Raw genomic sequence first — 23,269 nt, forward strand, 5'->3', positions numbered from 1 at the left:
GGACTGGGAGGAGTGTGGGGCAGGACAGGGAGGAGTGCGGGGCAGGACGGAGAGCAGTGTGGGGCAGGATGGAGAGCAGTGTGGGGCAGGACGGAGAGGAGTGTGGGGCAGGACGGAGAGGAGTGTGGGGCAGGACAGGGAGGAGTGCGGGGCAGGACAGGGAGGAGTGCGGGCCAGGACAGGGAGGAGTGCGGGGCAGGACAGGGAGAAGTGCGGGGCAGGACAGGGAGAAGTGCGGGGCAGGACAGGGAGGAGTGCGGGGCAGGACAGGGAGGAGTGCGGGGCAGGACAGGGAGGAGTGCGGGGCAGGACAGGGAGGAGTGCGGGGCAGGACTGGGAGGAGTGCGGGGCAGGACTGGGAGGAGTGTGGGGCAGGACGGAGAGGAGTGTAGGCCAGGACGGGGATTAGTGTGGGGCAGGACGGGGATTAGTGTGGGGCAGGACGGGGATTAGTGTGGGGCAGGACAGGGAGGAGTGTGGGGCAGGACGGAGAGCAGTGTGGGGCAGGACGGAGAGCAGTGTGGGGCAGGACGGAGAGCAGTGTGGGGCAGGACAGGGAGGAGTGCGGGGCAGGACAGAGAGGAGTGTGGGGCAGGACAGAGAGGAGTGTGGGGCAGGACAGAGAGGAGTGTGGGGCAGGATGGAGAGGAGTGTGGGGCAAGACGGGGATTAGTGTGGGGCAGGACGGAGAGCAGTGTGGGGCAGGACGGAGAGGAGTGTGGGACAGGATGGAGAGGAGTGTGGGGCAGGACGGGGATTAGTGTGGGGCAGGACGGGGATTAGTGTGGGGCAGGACAGAGAGCAGTGTGGGGCAGGATGGAGAGGAGTGTGGGGCGGGACGGAGAGCAGTGTGGGGCGGGACGGAGAGCAGTGTGGGGCGGGACGGAGAGCAGTGTGAGGCAGGATGGAGAGGAGTGTGGGGCAGGACGGGGATTAGTGTGGGGCAGGACTGGGAGGAGTGTGGGGCAGAACAGAGAGGAGTGTGGGGCAGGACGGGGATTAGTGTGGGGCAGGACGGGGATTAGTGTGGGGCAGGACGGGGATTAGTGTGGGGCAGGACGGAGAGCAGTGTGGGGCAGGATGGAGAGGAGTGTGGGGTGGGACGGAGAGCAGTGTGGGGCAGGATGGAGAGGAGTGTGGGGCAAGACGGGGATTAGTGTGGGGCAGGACGGAGAGCAGTGTGGGGCAGGACGGAGAGGAGTGTGGGACAGGATGGAGAGGAGTGTGGCGAGGAACGGGGATTAGTGTGGGGCAGGACGGGGATTAGTGTGGGGCAGGACAGAGAGCAGTGTGGGGCAGGATGGAGAGGAGTGTGGGGCGGGACGGAGAGCAGTGTGGGGCGGGACGGAGAGCAGTGTGGGGCGGGACGGAGAGCAGTGTGGGGCAGGACAGAGAGGAGTGTGGGGCAGGACAGAGAGGAGTGTGGGGCAGGACAGAGAGGAGTGTGGGGCAGGACAGAGAGGAGTGTGGGGCAGGACAGAGAGGAGTGTGGGGCAGGACAGAGAGGAGTGTGGGGCAGGACAGGGAGGAGTGTGGGGCAGGACAGGGAGGAGTGTGGGGCAGGACAGGGAGGAGTGTGGGCCAGGACAGGGAGGAGTGTGGGGCAGGACAGGGAGGAGTGTGGGGCAGGACAGGGAGGAGTGTGGGGCAGAATGGAGAGGAGTGTGGGGCAGGATGGAGAGGAGTGTGGGGCAGGACGGAGAGCAGTGTGGGGTAGGACGTAGAGGAGTGTGGGGCGGGACGGGGATTAGTGTGGGGCAGGACGGAGAGCAGTGTGGGGCAGGACGGAGAGCAGTGTGGGGCAGGATGGAGAGCAGTGTGGGGCAGGACGGGGATTAGTGTGGGGCAGGACGGGGATTAGTGTGGGACGGAACGGAGAGCAGTGTGGGGCAGGACGGAGAGCAGTGTGGGGCAGGACGGAGAGCAGTGTGGGGCAGGATGGAGAGCAGTGTGGGGCAGGACGGGGATTAGTGTGGGGCAGGATGGAGAGCAGTGTGGGGCAGGACGGAGAGCAGTGTGGGGCAGGACGGAGAGCAGTGTGGGGCAGGACGGAGAGGAGTGTGGGGCAGGACGGAGAGCAGTGTGGGGCAGGACGGAGAGCAGTGTGGGGCAGGACGGAGAGCAGTGTGGGGCAGGACGGAGAGCAGTGTGGGGCAGGACGGAGAGCAGTGTGGGGCAGGACGGAGAGGAGTGTGGGGCAGGACAGGGATTAGTGTGGGGCAGGACGGGGATTAGTGTGGGGCAGGATGGAGAGGAATGTGGGGCAGGACGGAGAGGAATGTGGGGCAGGACGGAGAGCAGTGTGGGGCAGGATGGAGAGCAGTGTGGGGCAGGATGGAGAGCAGTGTGGGGCAGGACGGAGAGCAGTGTGGGGCAGGATGGAAAGGAGTGTGGGGCAGGATGGAAAGGAGTGTGGGGCAGGACAGGGATTAGTGTGGGGCAGGACAGGGATTATTGTGGGGCAGGACAGGGAGGAGTGTGGGGCAGGACGGAGAGCAGTGTGGGGCAGAACGGAGAGCAGTGTAGGCCAGGACGGGGATTAGTGTGGGACAGGACGGGGATTAGTGTGGGGCAGGACAGGGAGGAGTGTGGGGCAGGACGGGGATTAGTGTTGGGCAGGACAGGGAGGAGTGTGGGGCAGGACGGAGAGCAGTGTGGGGCAGGACAGGGATTAGTGTGGGGCAGGACAGGAAGGAGTGTGGGGCAGGACGGAGAGCAGTGTGGGGTAGGACGGAGAGCAGTGTGGGGTAGGACGGAGAGCAGTGTGGGGTAGGACGGAGAGCAGTGTGGGGTAGGACGGAAAGCAGTGTGGGGCAGGACAGGGATTAGTGTGGGGCAGGACGGAGAGCAGTGTGGGGCAGGACAGGGAGGAGTGCGGGGCAGGACAGAGAGCAGTGTGGGGCAGGATGGAGAGGAGTGTGGGGCAGGACAGGGAGGAGTGCGGGGCAGGACAGAGATCAGTGTGGGGCAGGACAGAGAGGAGTGCGGGGCAGGACAGAGAGCAGTGTGGGGCAGGACAGGGAGGAGTGCGGGGCAGGACGGAGAGCAGTGCGGGGCAGGACGGAGAGCAGTGTGGGGCAGGACAGGGAGGAGTGCGGGGCAGGACAGAGAGGAGTGTGGGGCAGGACAGAGAGGAGTGTGGGGCAGGATGGAGAGGAGTGTGGGGCAAGACGGGGATTAGTGTGGGGCAGGACGGAGAGCAGTGTGGGGCAGGACGGAGAGGAGTGTGGGACAGGATGGAGAGGAGTGTGGGGCAGGACGGGGATTAGTGTGGGGCAGGACGGGGATTAGTGTGGGGCAGGACAGAGAGCAGTGTGGGGCAGGATGGGGAGGAGTGTGGGGCGGGACGGAGAGCAGTGTGGGGCGGGACGGAGAGCAGTGTGGGGCAGGACGGAGAGGAGTGTGGGGCAGGACGGGGATTAGTGTGGGGCAGGACTGGGAGGAGTGTGGGGCAGAACAGAGAGGAGTGTGGGGCAGGACGGGGATTAGTGTGGGGCAGGACGGAGAGCAGTGTGGGGCAGGATGGAGAGGAGTGTGGGGTGGGACGGAGAGCAGTGTGGGGCAGGATGGAGAGGAGTGTGGGGCAGGACGGGGATTAGTGTGGGGCAGGACAGAGAGGAGTGTGGGGCAGGACGGGGATTAGTGTGGGGCAGGACAGAGAGGAGTGTGGGGCAGGACGGGGATTAGTGTTGGGCAGGACAGGGAGGAGTGTGGGGCAGGACGGAGAGCAGTGTGGGGCAGGACAGGGATTAGTGTGGGGCAGGACAGGGAGGAGTGTGGGGCAGGACAGGGAGGAGTGTGGGGCAGGACGGAGAGCAGTGTGGGGTAGGACGGAGAGCAGTGTGGGGTAGGACGGAGAGCAGTGTGGGGTAGGACGGAGAGCAGTGTGGGGCAGGACAGGGATTAGTGTGGGGCAGGACGGAGAGCAGTGTGGGGCAGGACAGAGAGGAGTGTGGGGCAGGACAGAGAGGAGTGTGGGGCAGGACAGAGAGGAGTGTGGGGCAGGACAGAGAGGAGTGTGGGGCAGGACAGAGAGGAGTGTGGGGCAGGACAGAGAGGAGTGTGGGGCAGGACAGAGAGGAGTGTGGGGCAGGACAGAGAGGAGTGTGGGGCAGGACAGAGAGGAGTGTGGGGCAGGACAGAGAGGAGTGTGGGGCAGGACAGAGAGGAGTGTGGGGCAGGACAGAGAGGAGTGTGGGGCAGGACAGAGAGGAGTGTGGGGCAGGACAGAGAGGAGTGTGGGGCAGGACAGAGAGGAGTGTGGGGCAGGACAGAGAGGAGTGTGGGGCAGGACAGAGAGGAGTGTGGGGCAGGACAGAGAGGAGTGTGGGGCAGGACAGAGAGGAGTGTGGGGCAGGACAGGGAGGAGTGTGGGGCAGGACAGGGAGGAGTGTGGGGCAGGACAGGGAGGAGTGTGGGGCAGAATGGAGAGGAGTGTGGGGCAGGATGGAGAGGAGTGTGGGGCAGGACGGAGAGCAGTGTGGGGTAGGACGTAGAGGAGTGTGGGGCGGGACGTAGAGGAGTGTGGGGCGGGACGGGGATTAGTGTGGGGCAGGACGGAGAGCAGTGTGGGGCAGGATGGAGAGCAGTGTGGGGCAGGACGGGGATTAGTGTGGGGCAGGACGGAGAGCAGTGTGGGGCAGGACGGAGAGCAGTGTGGGGCAGGATGGAGAGCAGTGTGGGGCAGGACGGGGATTAGTGTGGGGCAGGACGGAGAGCAGTGTGGGGCAGGACGGAGAGCAGTGTGGGGCAGGACGGAGAGGAGTGTGGGGCAGGACGGAGAGCAGTGTGGGGCAGGACGGAGAGCAGTGTGGGGGCAGGACGGAGAGCAGTGTGGGGCAGGACGGAGAGGAGTGTGGGGCAGGACAGGGATTAGTGTGGGGCAGGACGGGGATTAGTGTGGGGCAGGATGGAGAGGAATGTGGGGCAGGACGGAGAGGAATGTGGGGCAGGACGGAGAGCAGTGTGGGGCAGGATGGAGAGCAGTGTGGGGCAGGATGGAGAGCAGTGTGGGGCAGGATGGAGAGGAGTGTGGGGCAGGACGGAGAGCAGTGTGGGGCAGGACGGAGAGCAGTGTGGGGCAGGATGGAGAGGAGTGTGGGGCAGGACAGGGATTAGTGTGGGGCAGGACGGGGATTATTGTGGGGCAGGATGGAGAGGAATGTGGGGCAGGACGGGGATTAGTGTGGGGCAGGATGGAGAGAAGTGTGGGGCAGGACAGAGAGAGGAGTGTGGGGCAGGACAGAGAGGAGTGTGGGGCAGGACAGAGAGGAGTGTGGGGCAGGACAGAGAGCAGTGTGGGGCAGGACAGAGAGCAGTGTGGGGCAGGACAGGGAGGAGTGCGGGGCAGGACGGAGAGCAGTGTGGGGTAGGACGGAGAGCAGTGTGGGGCAGGACAGGGAGGAGTGCGGGGCAGGACAGAGAGGAGTGTGGGGCAGGACAGAGAGGAGTGTGGGGCAGGATGGAGAGGAGTGTGGGGCAAGACGGGGATTAGTGTGGGGCAGGACGGAGAGCAGTGTGGGACAGGATGGAGAGGAGTGTGGGGCAGGACGGGGATTAGTGTGGGGCAGGACGGGGATTAGTGTGGGGCAGGACAGAGAGCAGTGTGGGGCAGGATGGAGAGGAGTGTGGGGCGGGACGGAGAGCAGTGTGGGGCGGGACGGAGAGCAGTGTGGGGCAGGATGGAGAGGAGTGTGGGGCAGGACGGGGATTAGTGTGGGGCAGGACTGGGAGGAGTGTGGGGCAGAACAGAGAGGAGTGTGGGGCAGGACGGGGATTAGTGTGGGGCAGGACGGGGATTAGTGTGGGGCAGGACGGGGATTAGTGTGGGGCAGGACGGAGAGCAGTGTGGGGCAGGATGGAGAGGAGTGTGGGGTGGGACGGAGAGCAGTGTGGGGCAGGATGGAGAGGAGTGTGGGGAAGGACGGGGATTAGTGTGGGGCAGGACAGAGAGGTGTGTGGGGCAGGACGGGGATTAGTGTTGGGCAGGACAGGGAGGAGTGTGGAGCAGGACGGAGAGCAGTGTGGGGCAGGACAGGGATTAGTGTGGGGCAGGACAGGGAGGAGTGTGGGGCAGGACAGGGAGGAGTGTGGGGCAGGACGGAGAGCAGTGTGGGGTAGGACGGAGAGCAGTGTGGGGTAGGACGGAGAGCAGTGTGGGGCAGGACAGGGATTAGTGTGGGGCAGGACGGAGAGCAGTGTGGGGCAGGACAGAGAGGAGTGTGGGGCAGGACAGAGAGGAGTGTGGGGCAGGACAGAGAGGAGTGTGGGGCAGGACAGAGAGAAGTGTGGGGCTGGACAGAGAGGAGTGTGGGGCTGGACAGAGAGGAGTGTGGGGCAGGACAGAGAGGAGTGTGGGGCAGGACAGAGAGGAGTGTGGGGCAGGACAGGGAGGAGTGTGGGGCAGGACAGGGAGGAGTGTGGGGCAGGACAGGGAGGAGTGTGGGGCAGGACAGGGAGGAGTGTGGGGCATGACAAGGAGGAGTGTGGGGCAGAATGGAGAGGAGTGTGGGGCAGGATGGAGAGGAGTGTGGGGCAGGACGGAGAGCAGTGTGGGGTAGGACGTAGAGGAGTGTGGGGCGGGACGGGGATTAGTGTGGGGCAGGACGGAGAGCAGTGTGGGGGAGGACGGAGAGCAGTGTGGGGCAGGATGGAGAGCAGTGTGGGGCAGGACGGGGATTAGTGTGGGGCAGGACGGAGAGCAGTGTGGGGCAGGACGGAGAGCAGTGTGGGGCAGGACGGAGAGCAGTGTGGGGCAGGACGGAGAGCAGTGTGGGGCAGGACGGAGAGCAGTGTGGGGCAGGACGGAGAGCAGTGTGGGGCAGGACGGGGATTAGTGTGGGGCAGGACGGAGAGCAGTGTGGGGCAGGACGGAGAGCAGTGTGGGGCAGGACGGAGAGCAGTGTGGGGCAGGACGGAGAGGAGTGTGGGGCAGGACGGAGAGCAGTGTGGGGCAGGACGGAGAGCAGTGTGGGGCAGGACGGAGAGCAGTGTGGGGCAGGACGGAGAGGAGTGTGGGGCAGGACAGGGATTAGTGTGGGGCAGGACGAGGATTAGTGTGGGGCAGGATGGAGAGGAATGTGGGGCAGGACGGAGAGGAATGTGGGGCAGGACGGAGAGCAGTGTGGGGCAGGACGGGGATTAGTGTGGGGCAGGACGGAGAGCAGTGTGGGGCAGGACGGAGAGCAGTGTGGGGCAGGACGGAGAGCAGTGTGGGGCAGGACGGAGAGCAGTGTGGGGCAGGACGGAGAGCAGTGTGGGGCAGGACGGAGAGGAGTGTGGGGCAGGACAGGGATTAGTGTGGGGCAGGACGAGGATTAGTGTGGGGCAGGATGGAGAGGAATGTGGGGCAGGACGGAGAGGAATGTGGGGCAGGACGGAGAGCAGTGTGGGGCAGGATGGAGAGCAGTGTGGGGCAGGATGGAGAGCAGTGTGGGGCAGGATGGAGAGGAGTGTGGGGCAGGACGGAGAGCAGTGTGGGGCAGGACGGAGAGCAGTGTGGGGCAGGATGGAGAGGAGTGTGGGGCAGGACGGGGATTAGTGTGGGGCAGGACGGGGATTATTGTGGGGCAGGATGGAGAGGAATGTGGGGCAGGACGGGGATTAGTGTGGGGCAGGATGGAGAGAAGTGTGGGGCAGGACAGAGAGGAGTGTGGGGCAGGACAGAGAGGAGTGTGGGGCAGGACAGAGAGGAGTGTGGGGCAGGACAGAGAGGAGTGTGGGGCAGGACGGGGATTAGTGTGGGGCAGGATGGAGAGGAATGTGGGGCAGGACGAGGATTAGTGTGGGGCAGGATGGAGAGCAGTGTGGGGCAGGACAGAGGAGTGTGGGGCAGGACAGAGAGGAGTGTGGGGCAGGACAGAGAGGAGTGTGGGGCAGGACAGAGAGGAGTGTGGGGCAGGACAGAGAGGAGTGTGGGGCAGGACAGAGAGGAGTGTGGGGCAGGACAGAGAGGAGTGTGGGGCAGGACAGAGAGGAGTGTGGGGCAGGACAGAGAGGAGTGTGGGGCAGGACAGAGAGGAGTGTGGGGCAGGACAGAGAAGAGTGTGGGGCAGGACGGAGAGGAGTGTGGCGCAGGACGGAGAGCAGTGTGGGGTAGGACGTAGAGGAGTGTGGGGCGGGACGGGGATTAGTGTGGGGCAGGACGGAGAGCAGTGTGGGGCAGGACGGAGAGCAGTGTGGGGCAGGACGGAGAGCAGTGTGGGGCAGGATGGAGAGCAGTGTGGGGTAGGATGGAGAGGAGTGCGGGACAGGACTGTGAGGAGTGCGGGGCAGGACGGGGAGGAGTGCGGGGCAGGACGGGGAGGAGTGCGGGGCAGGACGGGGAGGAGTGCGGGGCAGGACGGGGAGGAGTGCGGGGCAGGACGGGGAGGAGTGCGGGGCAGGACGGGGAGGAGTGCGGGGCAGGACGGGGAGGGGTGCGGGGCAGGACGGGGAGGGGTGCGGGGCAGGACGGGGAGGGGTGCGGGTCAGGACGGGGAGGGGTGCGGGTCAGGACGGGGAGGGGTGCGGGTCAGGACGGGGAGGGGTGCGGGGCAGGACGGGGAGGGGTTTGGGGCAGGACGGGGAGGGGTTTGGGGCAGGACAGGGAGGGGTGTGGGGCAGGACGGGGAGGGGTGTGGGGCAGGACGGGGAGGGGTGTGGGGCAGGACGGGGAGTGCGGGGCAGGACGGGGGTCAGGACAAAGATCAGTGTGTGGCAGGACAGGAAGGAGTGTGGGGCGGGACCGGGAGGAGTGTGGGGTGGGAACGGGAGGAGTGTGCGGCGGGACCGGGAGGAGTGTGGGGCGGGACCGGGAGGAGTGTGGGGCGGGACCGGGAGGAGTGTGTGGGGGGGCCGGGAGGAGTGTGTGGGGGGGCCGGGAGGAGTGTGGGGCGGGACCGGGAGGAGTGTGGGGCGGGACCGGGAGGAGTGTGGGGCGGGACCGGGAGGAGTGTGGGGCGGGACGGAGAGGAGTGTGGGGCGGGACGGGGAGGGGTGTGGGGCAGGACTGGGAGTGCGGGGCAAGACGGGGGTCAGGACAAAGATCAGTGTGGGGAAGGACGGGGAGGAGTGTGGGGCGGGAACGGCAGGAGTGTGGGGAAGGACCGGGAGGAGTGTGGGGAAGGACCGGGAGGAGTGTGGGGAAGGACCGGGAGGAGTGTGGGGAAGGACCGGGAGGAGTGTGGGGAAGGACCGGGAGGAGTGTGGGGAAGGACCGGGAGGAGTGTGGGGAAGGACCGGGAGGAGTGTGGGGCAGGATGTGGAGGGGAAGGTAAGGAGCAGGACTAGGAGCAGTGAGAGGCAGGACGTAGCATTGAGGGGCAGGACTAGGAGCAGTGTGGGGCAGGACGAGGGACAGTGTGGGGCAAGACGAGGAGGGGAAGGTAAGGAGAGCAGGACTGGGAGCAGTGTGGGGCAGGACGAGGGACAGAACGAGGAGGGGAAGGTAAGGGGAAGGTAAGGAGCAGGACTGGGAGCAGTGTGGGGTAGGATGAAGGACAGTGTGGGACAGGACGAGGAGGGGAAGGTAAGGAGCAGGACTGGGAGCAGTGTGGGGCAGGACGAGGGACAATGTGGGGCAGGACGAGGGACATTGTGGGGCAGGACGGGGAGGGGAAGGTAAGGAGCAGGACTGGGAGCACTGAGGGGCAGGACTGGGAGCAGTGAGAGGCAGGACTGGGAGCAGTGTGGGACAGGACTGGGAGCAGTGTGGGACAGGACTGGGAGGAGTGAGGGGCAGGATGGGGAGGAGTGTGGGGCAGGACGGGGAGGAGTGTGGGACAGGACGGGGAGGAGTGTGGGACAGGACTGGGAGCAGTGTGGGACAGGACTGGGAGGAGTGAGGGGCAGGACAGGGAGGAGTGTGGGGCAGGACTGGGAGGAGTGAGGGGGGCTGGTGAGTGATGTCAGTGGCAGGCTGCCTCAGTCACTGACCCCTGTACAGTGCTCTTCAGGATCTTGGAGGCAGACACCGGGAGCCTATTGTTCTGGAGGGAGGGACACTCAGCACTCACTCGCAGCAGCCAGGTAAGAGATTTACCTTCATCCCACAATGTTCTGACCTTGGAGAGCATGTGACTGCGATCTGGGTAAATGAATTGTCAGCTCTTCAGTCCATCTTGTGGTGTGGCTATATGTTTTCTGCTATATGTGCCGGCTGGAGAGCTGCAGTCCCATCCTGCCCCATGTACCGGCAGTGGCAAATCATTACCCTGTGTAGATCCATCCATTTCCAGTAATGTTTAACTGAGTGTTGTGAGGGGTCTGAGCTCATCCCCTAATGATAGGACCCCCCACCTACCCCAGATACTCCGCTCAGATTATCCCACAGATCTCACATCCACCGGCTGCCCCTCACCAAACATCCAACATCTGTGACGGGGACGTGGTGGTGGGCAAGACCCACACATGAGGGGGAACGTGGTGCCGGGCAGGACCCGCACAGGAGGGGGAACGTGGTGGCGGGCAAGAACCGCACAGGAGGGGGAACGTGGTGCCGGGCAGGACCCGCACAGGAGGGGGAACGTGGTGGCGGGCAAGAACCGCACAGGAGGGGGAACGTGGTGCCGGGCAGGACCCGCACAGGAGGGGGAACGTGGTGCCGGGCAGGACCCGCACAGGAGGGGGAACGTGGTGCCGGGCAGGACCCGCACAGGAGGGGGAACGTGGTGCCGGGCAGGACCCGCACAGGAGGGGGAACGTGGTGCCGGGCAGGACCCGCACAGGAGGAGGAACGTGGTGTCGGGCAGGGCCCGCACGGGAGGAAGGGGGGCGTGCGGCCAGGCAGGACCCACACGGGGGGGACGTGGTGCCGGGCAGGACCCGCACAGCGGGGAGAACTTGGTACCGGGCAAGACCTCGCACGAGGGGAGGACGTGGTTCGGGTAGGCACAGAGTGAGGGCGCGCGGGACAGAGTGAGGGCGCGCGGGACAGAGTGAGCAAAGAGAACGGCGAGCACAAAACATACAGAGCGCTCCAAAAGAGAGCAGTTATGTAGAATATACCAATTCACTGTGACCATCGCCGTCGTCAGAGCCGCCCCTCTGACCCACTCGGCCCCGGCAAAGCCACCACAGCCACCCGTCCGGTACAACCGCCCCTCTGAACCAGCCGACCCCGGCAAAGCTGTCCCTGGCCCAGCCGCTCTGCAGCCCCTTCACAGCTACCCCTCCGGCCCCAGCACGTGTGGGAAGAGGGGCACAACCAGTGCCAGACATATACCAGAGCCAGCCGTGCCCAAACTCAGTCATACATTCCTCCAGCAATGCACTGTCATGAAAGTCAGGAAATGCTCACCCCTAGATACACGGCTCAGCAGACAGTATCACACAGATTAGATACACGGCTCAGCAGACAGTATCACACAGGAGAGGATTAGATACACGGCTCAGCAGACAGTATCACACAGATTAGATACACGGCTCAGCAGACAGTATCACACAGATTAGATACACGGCTCAGCAGACAGTATCACACAGATTAGAAACACGGCTCAGCAGACAGTATCACACAGGAGAGGATTAGATACACAACTCAGCAGAGAGTATCACACAGGAGAGGATTAGATACACAGCTCAGCAGACAGTATCACACAGGAGAGGATTAGATACACGGCTCAGCAGACAGTATCACACAGGAGAGGATTAGATACATGGCTCAGCAGACAGTATCACACAGGAGAGGATTAGATACATGGCTCAGCAGACAGTATCACACAGGAGAGGATTAGATACACAGCTGTGCAGACAGTATCACACAGGACAGGATTAGATACACGGCTCAGCAGACAGTATCACACAGGAGAGGATTAGATACACGGCTCAGCAGACAGTATCACACAGAAGAGGATTAGATACACAGCTCAGCAGACAGTATCACACAGGAGAGGATTAGATACACAGCTCAGCAGACAGTATCACACAGGAAATTAGATACACGGCTCAGCAGACAGTATCACACAGGAGAGGATTAGATACACAGCTCAGCAGACAGAATCACACAGGAAATTAGATACACGGCTCAGCAGACAGTATCACATAGGAGATTAGATACACGGCTCAGCAGACAGTATCACACAGGAGAGGAATAGATACACAGGTGTGCAGACAGTATCACACAGGAGAGGATTAGATACACAGCTCAGCAGACAGTATCACACAGGAAATTAGATACACGGCTCAGCAGACAGTATCACACAGGAGAGGATTAGATACACAGCTCAGCAGACAGAATCACACAGGAAATTAGATACACGGCTCAGCAGACAGTATCACATAGGAGATTAGATACACGGCTCAGCAGACAGTATCACACAGGAGAGGAATAGATACACAGGTGTGCAGACAGTATCACACAGGAGAGGATTAGATACACAGCTCAGCAGACAGTATCACACAGGAGAGGATTAGATACACAGCTCAGCAGACAGTATCACATAGGAGAGGATTAGATACACAGCTCAGCAGACAGTATCACACAGGAGAGGATTACATACACGGCTCAGCAGACAGTATCACACAGGAGAGGATTATATACACGGCTCAGCAGACAGTATCACACAGGAGAGGATTAGATACACAGCTCAGCAGACAGTATCACACAGGAGAGGATTAGATACACAACTCAGCAGACAGTATCACACAGGAGAGGATTAGATACACAGCTCAGCAGACAGTATCACACAGGAGAGGATTAGATACACGGCTCAGCAGACAGTATCACATAGGAGATTAGATACACGGCTCAGCAGACAGTATCACACAGGAGAGGAATAGATACACAGGTGTGCAGACAGTATCACACAGGAGAGGATTAGATACACAGCTCAGCAGACAGTATCACACAGGAAATTAGATACACGGCTCAGCAGACAGTATCACACAGGAGAGGATTAGATACACAGCTCAGCAGACAGAATCACACAGGAAATTAGATACACGGCTCAGCAGACAGTATCACATAGGAGATTAGATACACGGCTCAGCAGACAGTATCACACAGGAGAGGAATAGATACACAGGTGTGCAGACAGTATCACACAGGAGAGGATTAGATACACAGCTCAGCAGACAGTATCACACAGGAGAGGATTAGATACACAGCTCAGCAGACAGTATCACATAGGAGAGGATTAGATACACAGCTCAGCAGACAGTATCACACAGGAGAGGATTACATACACGGCTCAGCAGACAGTATCACACAGGAGAGGATTATATACACGGCTCAGCAGACAGTATCACACAGGAGAGGATTAGATACACAGCTCAGCAGACAGTATCACACAGGAGAGGATTAGATACACAACTCAGCAGACAGTATCACACAGGAGAGGATTAGATACACAGCTCAGCAGACAGTATCACACAGGAGAGGATTATATACACGGCTCAGCAGACAGTATCACACAGGACAGGATTAGATACACAACTCAGCAGACAGTATCACACAGGAGAGGATTAGATACACAGCTCAGCAGACAGTATCACACAGGAGAGGATTAGATACACGGCTCAGCACACAGTATCACACAGGAGAGGATTAGATACACGGCTCAGCACACAGTATCACACAGGAGAGGATTAGATACACGGCTCAGCACACAGTATCACACAGGAGAGGATTAGATACACGGCTCAGCACACAGTATCACACAGGAGAGGATTAGATACACGGCTCAGCAGACAGTATCACACAGGAGAGGATTAGATACATGGCTCAGCAGACAGTATCACACAGGAGAGGATTAGATACACGGCTCAGCAGACAGTATCACACAGGAGAGGATTAGATACACAGCTGTGCAGACAGTATCACACAGGACAGGATTAGATACACGGCTCAGCAGACAGTATCACACAGGAGAGGATTAGATACACGGCTCAGCAGACAGTATCACACAGAAGAGGATTAGATACACAGCTCAGCAGACAGTATCACACAGGAGAGGATTAGATACACAGCTCAGCAGACAGTATCACACAGGAAATTAGATACACGGCTCAGCAGACAGTATCACACAGGAGAGGATTAGATACACAGCTCAGCAGACAGAATCACACAGGAAATTAGATACACGGCTCAGCAGACAGTATCACATAGGAGATTAGATACACGGCTCAGCAGACAGTATCACACAGGACAGGATTAGATACACAACTCAGCAGACAGTATCACACAGGAGAGGATTAGATACACAGCTCAGCAGACAGTATCACACAGGAGAGGATTAGATACACGGCTCAGCACACAGTATCACACAGGAGAGGATTAGATACACGGCTCAGCACACAGTATCACACAGGAGAGGATTAGATACACGGCTCAGCACACAGTATCACACAGGAGAGGATTAGATACACGGCTCAGCACACAGTATCACACAGGAGAGGATTAGATACACGGCTCAGCACACAGTATCACACAGGAGAGGATTAGATACACGGCTCAGCACACAGTATCACACAGGAGAGGATTAGATACACGGCTCAGCACACAGTATCACACAGGAGAGGATTAGATACACGGCTCAGCAGACAGTATCACACAGGAGAGGATTAGATACATGGCTCAGCAGACAGTATCACACAGGAGAGGATTAGATACACGGCTCAGCAGACAGTATCACACAGGAGAGGATTAGATACACAGCTGTGCAGACAGTATCACACAGGACAGGATTAGATACACGGCTCAGCAGACAGTATCACACAGGAGAGGATTAGATACACGGCTCAGCAGACAGTATCACACAGAAGAGGATTAGATACACAGCTCAGCAGACAGTATCACACAGGAGAGGATTAGATACACAGCTCAGCAGACAGTATCACACAGGAAATTAGATACACGGCTCAGCAGACAGTATCACACAGGAGAGGATTAGATACACAGCTCAGCAGACAGTATCACACAGGAAATTAGATACACGGCTCAGCAGACAGTATCACACAGGAGAGGATTAGATACACAGCTCAGCAGACAGAATCACACAGGAAATTAGATACACGGCTCAGCAGACAGTATCACATAGGAGATTAGATACACGGCTCAGCAGACAGTATCACACAGGAGAGGATTAGATACACAGCTCAGCAGACAGTATCACACAGGAGAGGATTAGATACACGGCTCAGCAGACAGTATCACACAGAAGAGGATTAGATACACAGCTCAGCAGACAGTATCACACAGGAGAGGATTAGATACACGGCTCAGCAGACAGTATCACACAGAAGAGGATTAGATACACAGCTCAGCAGACAGTATCACACAGGAGAGGATTAGATACACAGCTCAGCAGACAGTATCACACAGGAAATTAGATACACGGCTCAGCAGACAGTATCACACAGGAGAGGATTAGATACACAGCTCAGCAGACAGAATCACACAGGAAATTAGATACACGGCTCAGCAGACAGTATCACATAGGAGATTAGATACACGGCTCAGCAGACAGTATCACACAGGAGAGGAATAGATACACAGGTGTGCAGACAGTATCACACAGGAGAGGATTAGATACACAGCTCAGCAGACAGTATCACACAGGAAATTAGATACACGGCTCAGCAGACAGTATCACATAGGAGATTAGATACACGGCTCAGCAGACAGTATCACACAAGAGAGGAATAGATACACAGGTGTGCAGACAGTATCACACAGGAGAGGATTAGATACACGGCTCAGCAGACAGTATCACACAGGAGAGGATTAGATACACAGCTCAGCAGACAGTATCACATAGGAGAGGATTAGATACACAGCTCAGCAGACAGTATCACACAGGAGAGGATTAGATACACAGCTCAGAAGACAGTATCACACAGGAGAGGATTAGATACACAACTCAGCAGACAGTATCACACAGGAGAGGATTAGATACACAGCTCAGCAGACAGTATCACACAGGAGAGGATTATATACACGGCTCAGCAGACAGTATCACACAGGACAGGATTAGATACACAACTCAGCAGACAGTATCACACAGGAGAGGATTAGATACACAGCTCAGCAGACAGTATCACACAGGAGAGGATTAGATACACGGCTCAGCACACAGTATCACACAGGAGAGGATTAGATACACGGCTCAGCACACAGTATCACACAGGAGAGGATTAGATACACGGCTCAGCACACAGTATCACACAGGAGAGGATTAGATACACGGCTCATCACAGTATCACACAGGAGAGGATTAGATACACAACTCAGCAGACAGTATCACACAGGAGAGGATTAGATACACAGCTCAGCAGACAGTATCACACAGGAGAGGATTAGATACACAGCTCAGCAGACAGTATCACATAGGAGAGGATTAGATACAGCTCAGCAGACAGTATCACACAGGAGAGGATTAGATACACGGCTCAGCAGACAGTATCACACAGGAGAGGATTAGATACACAGCTCAGCAGACAGTATCACACAGGAGAGGATTAGATACACAACTCAGCAGACAGTATCACACAGGAGAGGATTAGATACACAGCTCAGCAGACAGTATCACACAGGATAGGATTAGATACACGGCTCAGCAGACAGTATCACACAGGAGAGGATTAGATACACAACTCAGCAGACAGTATCACACAGGAGAGGATTAGATACACAGCTCAGCAGACAGTATCACACAGGAGAGAATTAGATACACAGCTCAGCACACAGTATCACACGGGAGAGGATTAGATACATGGCTCAGCAGACAGTATCACACAGGAGGGGATTAGATTCACAGCTCTGCAGACAGTATCACACAGAGGATTAGATACACAGCTCAGCAGTCAGTATCACACAGGAGAGTATTAGATACACAGCTCAGCAGACAGTATCACACACGATAGGATTAGATACACGGCTCAGCAGACAGTATCACACACGATAGGATTAGATACACAGCTCAGCAGACAGTATCACACACGATAGGATTAGATACACGGCTCAGCAGACAGTATCACACAGGAGGGGATTAGATACACAGCTGTGCAGACAGTATCACACAGCATGGGATGAGATACACTGCGGTATCACGATAGTATAGGCCCCTCTTTGGATGAGATCACTCCGGTGCTGTGCGGGGGGCAGACATAATGCGTTTCCTTCCTGACACTGATGACTGGGTACCAGTGATTGTTTCCAGTCCGCACTGAGTATACAGGGCTGAGTTATATACCATGTCTGTCTGCAGTGAAGAGGACCCTGTATACAGTATATATCAGGATAATATATACAGATCACAGGGTGGATGGATCCGTGGACCCCATAAAACCAGACATCTGAGCCCGATAGAAGAGACCTGTGAGTAGTATATAGAGACCCCTGTGATCAGGCAGATCTGCGGGGTTTGGGCCGCAGTCTGTAGGATCCCCTATATCAGTAAAGATAGAATTGTCATGTGGGCGGGGTCAGATAAGCTCCTCCCCCAGTAATGGCGGCCATGTCATTATCCACCTGAAGACAGGACGATGAACAGGCGTTTCCTGAGCCCCGGGGTCCGGATTTGTAACGCCCGGAGTTTCCTGAGCCCCTGGGTCCGGATTAGTAACGCACGGGGTTTCCTGAGCCTCGGGGTCCGGATTAGTAACGCCCGGGGTTTCCTGAGCCCCTGGGTCCGGATTACTAAGGCACGGCGTTTCCTGAGCCCCGAGGTCCAGATTAGTAACGGCCGGAGTTTCCTGAGCCCCGGGGTCCGGATTAGTAACGGCCGGAGTTTCCTGAGCCCCGGGGTCCGGATTAGTAACGCCCGGAGTTTCCTGAGCCTCGGGGTCCGGATTAGTAACGCCCGGAGTTTACTGAGCCTCGGGGTCCGGATTAGTAACGCCCGGGGTTTCCTGAGCCCTGGGGTCCATATTAGTAAGGCACGGCATTTCCTGAGCCCCGGGGTTCGGATTAGTAACGCCCGGTGTTTCCTGAGCCTCGGGGTCCGGATTAGTAACGCACGGTGTTTCCTGAGCCTCGGGGTCCGGATTAGTAACGCCCGGAGTTTCCTGAGCCTCGGGGTCCGGATTAGTAATGCCCGGTGTTTCCTGAGCCCCGGGGTCCGGATTAGTAACGCACGGCGTTTCCTGAGCCTCGGGGTCCGGATTAGTAACGCACGGCGTGTCCTGAGCCCCGGGGTCCGGATTAGTAACGCACGGTGTTTCCTGAGCCCCGGGGTCCGGATTAGTAACGCCCGGTGTTTCCTGAGCCCCGGGGTCCGGATTAATAATGCCCGGGGTTTCCTGAGCCCGGGGTCCGGATTAGTAACGCCCGGGGTTTCCTGAGCCCCAGGGTCCGGATTAGTAATGCCCGGTGTTTCCTGAGCCCGGGGTCCGGATTAGTAACGCCCGGGGTTTCCTGAGCCCCGGGGTCCGGATTAGTAACGCACGGTGTTTCCTGAGCCCCGGGGTCCGGATTAGTAACGCCCGGAGTTCCCTGAGCCCCGGGGTCCGGATTAGTAACGCACGGCGTTTCCTGAGCCTCGGGGTCCGGATTAGTAACGCACGGTGTTTCCTGAGCCCCGGGGTCCGGATTAGTAACGCACGGCGTTTCCTGAGCCCCGGGGTCCGGATTAGTAATGCCCGATGTTTCCTGAGCCTCGGGGTCCGGATTAGTAACGCCCGGTGTTTCCTGTGCCCCGGGGTCCGGATTAGTAACGCCCGGTGTTTCCTGAGCCTCGGGGTCCGGATTAGTAACGCCCGATGTTTCCTGAGCCTCGGGGTCCGGATTAGTAACGCCCGGTGTTTCCTGAGCCTCGGGGTCCGGATTAGTAATGCCCGGTGTTTCCTGAGCCTCGGGGTCCGGATTAGTAACGCCCGGTGTTTCCTGAGCCCGGGATCCGGATTAGTAACGCCCGGGGTTTCCTGAGCCCCGGGGTCCGGATTAGTAACGCCCGGGGTTTCCTGAGCCTCGGGGTCCGGATTAGTAACGCCCGGTGTTTCCTGAGCCTCGGGATCCGGATTAGTAACGCCCGGGGTTTCCTGAGCCCCGGGGTCCGGATTAGTAACGCCCAGTGTTTCCTTAGCCTCGGGGTCCGGATTAGTAACGCCCGGGGTTTCCTGAGCCCCGGGGTCCGGATTAGTAACGCCCGGTGTTTCCTGAGTCTCGGGGTCCGGATTAGTAACGCCCGGTGTTTCCTGAGCCCGGGATCCGGATTAGTAACGCCCGGTGTTTCCTGAGCCTCGGGGTCCGGATAAGTAACGCCCGGGGTTTCCTGAGCCCCGGGGTCCGGATTAGTAACGCCCGGGGTTTCCTGAGCCCCGGGGTCCGGATTAGTAACGCCCGGGGTTTCCTGAGCCCCGGGGTCCGGATTAGTAACGCCCGGTGTTTCCTGAGCCTCGGGGTCCGGATAAGTAACGCCCGGGGTTTCCTGAGCCCCGGGGTCCGGATTAGTAACGCCCGGTGTTTCCTGAGCCTCGGGGTCCGGATTAGTAACGCCCGGGGTTTCCTGAGCCCCGGGGTCCGGATTAGTAACGCCCGGGGTTTCCTGAGCCCCGGGGTCCGGATTAGTAACGCCCGGGGTTTCCTGAGCCCCGGGGTCCGGATTAGTAACGCCCGGGGTTTCCTGAGCCCCGGGGTCCGGATTAGTAACGCCCGGGGTTTCCTGAGCCCCGGGGTCCGGATTAGTAACGCCCGGGGTTTCCTGAGCCTCGGGGTCCGGATTAGTAACGCCCGGGGTTGCCGGTAAGACTGTGGCAGAGGGGACAGGACTCTGTCTTCTGAACTGGAAAGATTCGGATCGGGACCCTCCTTTATCTTCCCAGAGATTCCCGCAGGCTCCTCTGTATCCAGTGTGCACCGGACCCTAACACAGGGGCCACGCGCTGCAGCGTCACCGGGCAAAGGTCACAGTGTGTGTGTGTGGAGACAGGCACGGCAAATATCCACACCCAGGCACACCCATCCACCCGCACCACCGCCAGGAGCACCGGGGGGCGCTGTATACACTGTATATACACCCATCCACCCGCACCACCGCCAGGAGCACCGGGGGGCGCTGTATACACTATATATACACCCATCCACCCGCACCACCGCCAGGAGCACCGGGGGGCGCTGTATACACTGTATATACACCCATCCACCCGCACCACCGCCAGGAGCACCGGGGGGCGCTGTATACACTGTATATACACCCATCCACCCGCACCACCGCCAGGAGCACCGGGGGGCGCTGTATACACTATATATACACCCATCCACCCGCACCACCGCCAGGAGCACCGGGGGGCGCTGTATACACTGTATATACACCCATCCGCCCGCACCACCGCCAGGAGCACCGGGGGGCGCTGTATACACTGTATATATACACCCATCCGCCCGCACCACCGCCAGGAGCACCGGGGGGCGCTGTATACACTGCATATACACCCATCCGCCCGCACCACCACCAGGAGCACCGGGGGGCGCTGTATACACTGTATATACACCCATCCACCCGCACCACCGCCAGGGGCACCGGGGGGCGCTGTATACACCTGTATATACACCCATCCGCCCACACCACCGCCAGGAGCACCGGGGGGCGCTGTATACACTGTATATACACCCATCCACCCGCACCACCGCCAGGAGCACCGGGGGGCGCTGTATACACTGTATATACACCCATCCACCCGCACCACCGCCAGGAGCACCGGGGGGGCGCTGTATACACTGTATATACACCCATCCGCCCGCACCACCGCCAGGAGCACCGGGGGGCGCTGTATACACCTGTATATACACCCATCCACCCGCACCACCGCCAGGGGCACCGGAGGGCGCTGTATACACTGTATATACACCCTTCCGCCCGCACCACCGCCAGGAGCACTGGGGGGCGCTGTATACACTGCATATACACCAATCCACCCGCACCACCGCCAGGAGCACCGGAGGGCAATGTATACACCTGTATATACACCCATCCGCCCGCACCACCGCCAGGAGCACCGGCTGTATACACCTGTATATACACCCATCCACCCGCACCACCGCCAGGAGCACCGGGGGGCGCTGTATACACTGTATATACACCTGTATATACACCCATCCGCCCGCACCACCGCCAGGAGCACCGGGGGGCGCTGTATACACTGTATATACACCCATCCGCCCGCACCACCGCCAGGAGCACCGGGGGGCGCTGTATACACCTGTATATACACCCATCCGCCCGCACCACCGCCAGGAGTACCGGGGGGCGCTGTATACACCTGTATATACACCCATCCACCCGCACCACCGCCAGGAGCACCGGGGGGCGCTGTATACACCTGTATATACACCCATCCGCCCGCACCACCGTCAGGGGCACCGGGGGGCGCTGTAGACACTGTATATACACCCATCCACCCGCACCACCGCCAGGAGCACCGGGGGGCGCTGTACACACTGTATATACACCCATCCACCCGCACCACCGTCCGGGAGCACCGGGGGGCGCTGTATACACTGTATATACACCCATCCGCCCGCATCACCGCCAGGAGCACCGGTGGGCGCTGTATACACCTGTATATACACCCATCCACCCGCACCACCACCAGGAGCACCGGGGGCGCTGTATACACTGTATATACACCCATCCACCCGCACCACCGCCAGGAGCACCGGGGGGCGCTGTCTGGAGCTGGATACACCCTTGTACATTTCTCATGGACTTTGTAGATTCGAGGTCTCTCTTTGTTCTCAATTAATAGAAAGTGTCATATTTAGAGGTGATTGGAGCCGGGAAGGTCCAGGATCTGCGGGTTCAGCTGGACTGTAGATAATGTTCTGTGCTGGACCTGATACCCCCCTGGAAGTCACTGATTGGGCAGTTCTTCTCTCCGCCCACATGTGGCCCCCCATAAAGAGATCACTTACGGGGGAGAGAGGTTGGGGTTTTTTGCTCACTACATCTGATAACGCTTGTTACCCCCAGTGTGAGCTGTTCACACACTGCAAGCGGATTGCACCGAGCCCACCGTGTGTACCCGAGCCCACCTGAGCGTACCCGAGCCCACCTGAGCATACCCGAGCCCACCAGAGCGTACCCGAGCACACCGAGCGTACCCGAGTCATGTTACATCCAGAGGTGTGTGCGCTCAGTAACACTTCCCGCTCCACAGCTGATGGTTTGGTACAGTGTGCTGTCAGATTTCTCTCACGTTGTCATCCATCTTCCCCACAGATGTCGTCCAGTAAGCGCATGGTGTCATCCGTCCACATCACCCTGGCGCCTCCACGGAGGGCAGAACCGTCACACAAGACAAACACCCGGCCCCAGGAACCAGAACCCGCCAGACCGGACCGTTCTCCCGACCACTGGCAGAACCACGAGGATCTGCAGAATGGAGGTAAGAGCCGACCCCACACCCACGAGACCAGACCACAGGTGCCAAAAACCTGGTGACAGATTCCATTTAAGCGGACGCTGCGAGTCCACGGGGCGCACGCTGCACATTATACCCCTGGTTAGCATCACCCTCTGGTGGCGCAGAGCGTTATAAGGGGCGAGTACAGCAGAGTTGCCCAGACATGGCCGACCTCCTTGCTCAGCGGTGGGCTCTTCTGACCTCACTGCTCGGTAGTGGGCTCTTCTGACCTCCATGCTCGGTGGTGGGCTCTTCTGACCTCCCTGATCGGTGGTGGGCTCTTCTGACCTCCATGCTCGGTGGTGGGCTCTTCTGACCTCCTTGCTCAGCGGTGGGCTCTTCTGACCTCCCTGATCGGTGGTGGGCTCTTCTGACCTCCCTGATCGGTGGTGGGCTCTTCTGACCTCCCTGATCGGTGGTGGGCTCTTCTGACCTCCCTGATCGGTGGTGGGCTCTTCTGACCTCCCTGATCGGCGGCGGGCTCTTCTGACCTCCCTGATCGGCGGCGGGCTCTTCTGACCTCCTCGCTCGGCGGCGGGCTCTTTTGACCTCCTCGCTCGGCGGCGGGCTCTTCTGACCTCCTCACTCGGCGGTGGGCTCTTCTGACCTCCTCACTCGGCGGTGGGCTCTTCTGACCTCCTCGCTCAGGGGCGGGCTCTTCTGACCTCCTCGCTCAGGGGCGGGCTCTTCTGACCTCCTCGCTCAGGGGCGGGCTCTTCTGACCTCCTCGCTCAGGGGCGGACTCTTCTGACCTCCTCGCTCAGGGGCGGACTCTTCTGACCTCCTCGCTCAGGGGCGGGCTCTTCTGACCTTCTCGCTCGGCGGCGGGCTCTTCTGACCTCCCTGCTCGGCGGCGGGCTCTTCTGACCTCCCTGCTCGGCGGCGGGCTCTTCTGACCTCCCTGCTCGGCGGCGGGCTCTTCTGACCTCCCTGCTCGGCGGCGGGCTCTTCT

At 59.6% G+C, this 23,269-nt stretch overlaps 1 protein-coding gene across 5 annotated transcripts in view; it reads left to right on the forward strand.

Annotated features, from left to right (window-relative positions):
• Positions 1-9,858: 9,858 nt before the first annotated feature.
• Positions 9,859-23,269, forward strand: part of FBLIM1 (filamin binding LIM protein 1) — a 45,824-nt gene continuing 32,413 nt past the window's right edge. For 4 of the 5 annotated variants that reach the window (XM_075329209.1, XM_075329211.1, XM_075329212.1 and 1 more), the window contains exons 1-2: positions 9,859-10,008; positions 22,134-22,299. In XM_075329209.1, coding sequence (XP_075185324.1) covers positions 22,134-22,299 — 166 coding nt within the window. In that variant the 5' untranslated portion in view covers positions 9,859-10,008. Of the gene's footprint in view, positions 10,009-17,185; positions 17,294-22,133; positions 22,300-23,269 lie in introns of those variants that run through there. The other variant, XM_075329210.1, reaches the window with a different exon arrangement.

Source organism: Anomaloglossus baeobatrachus, chromosome 11, assembly GCF_048569485.1.
Source record: "Anomaloglossus baeobatrachus isolate aAnoBae1 chromosome 11, aAnoBae1.hap1, whole genome shotgun sequence".
Taxonomy (NCBI): domain Eukaryota; kingdom Metazoa; phylum Chordata; class Amphibia; order Anura; family Aromobatidae; genus Anomaloglossus; species Anomaloglossus baeobatrachus.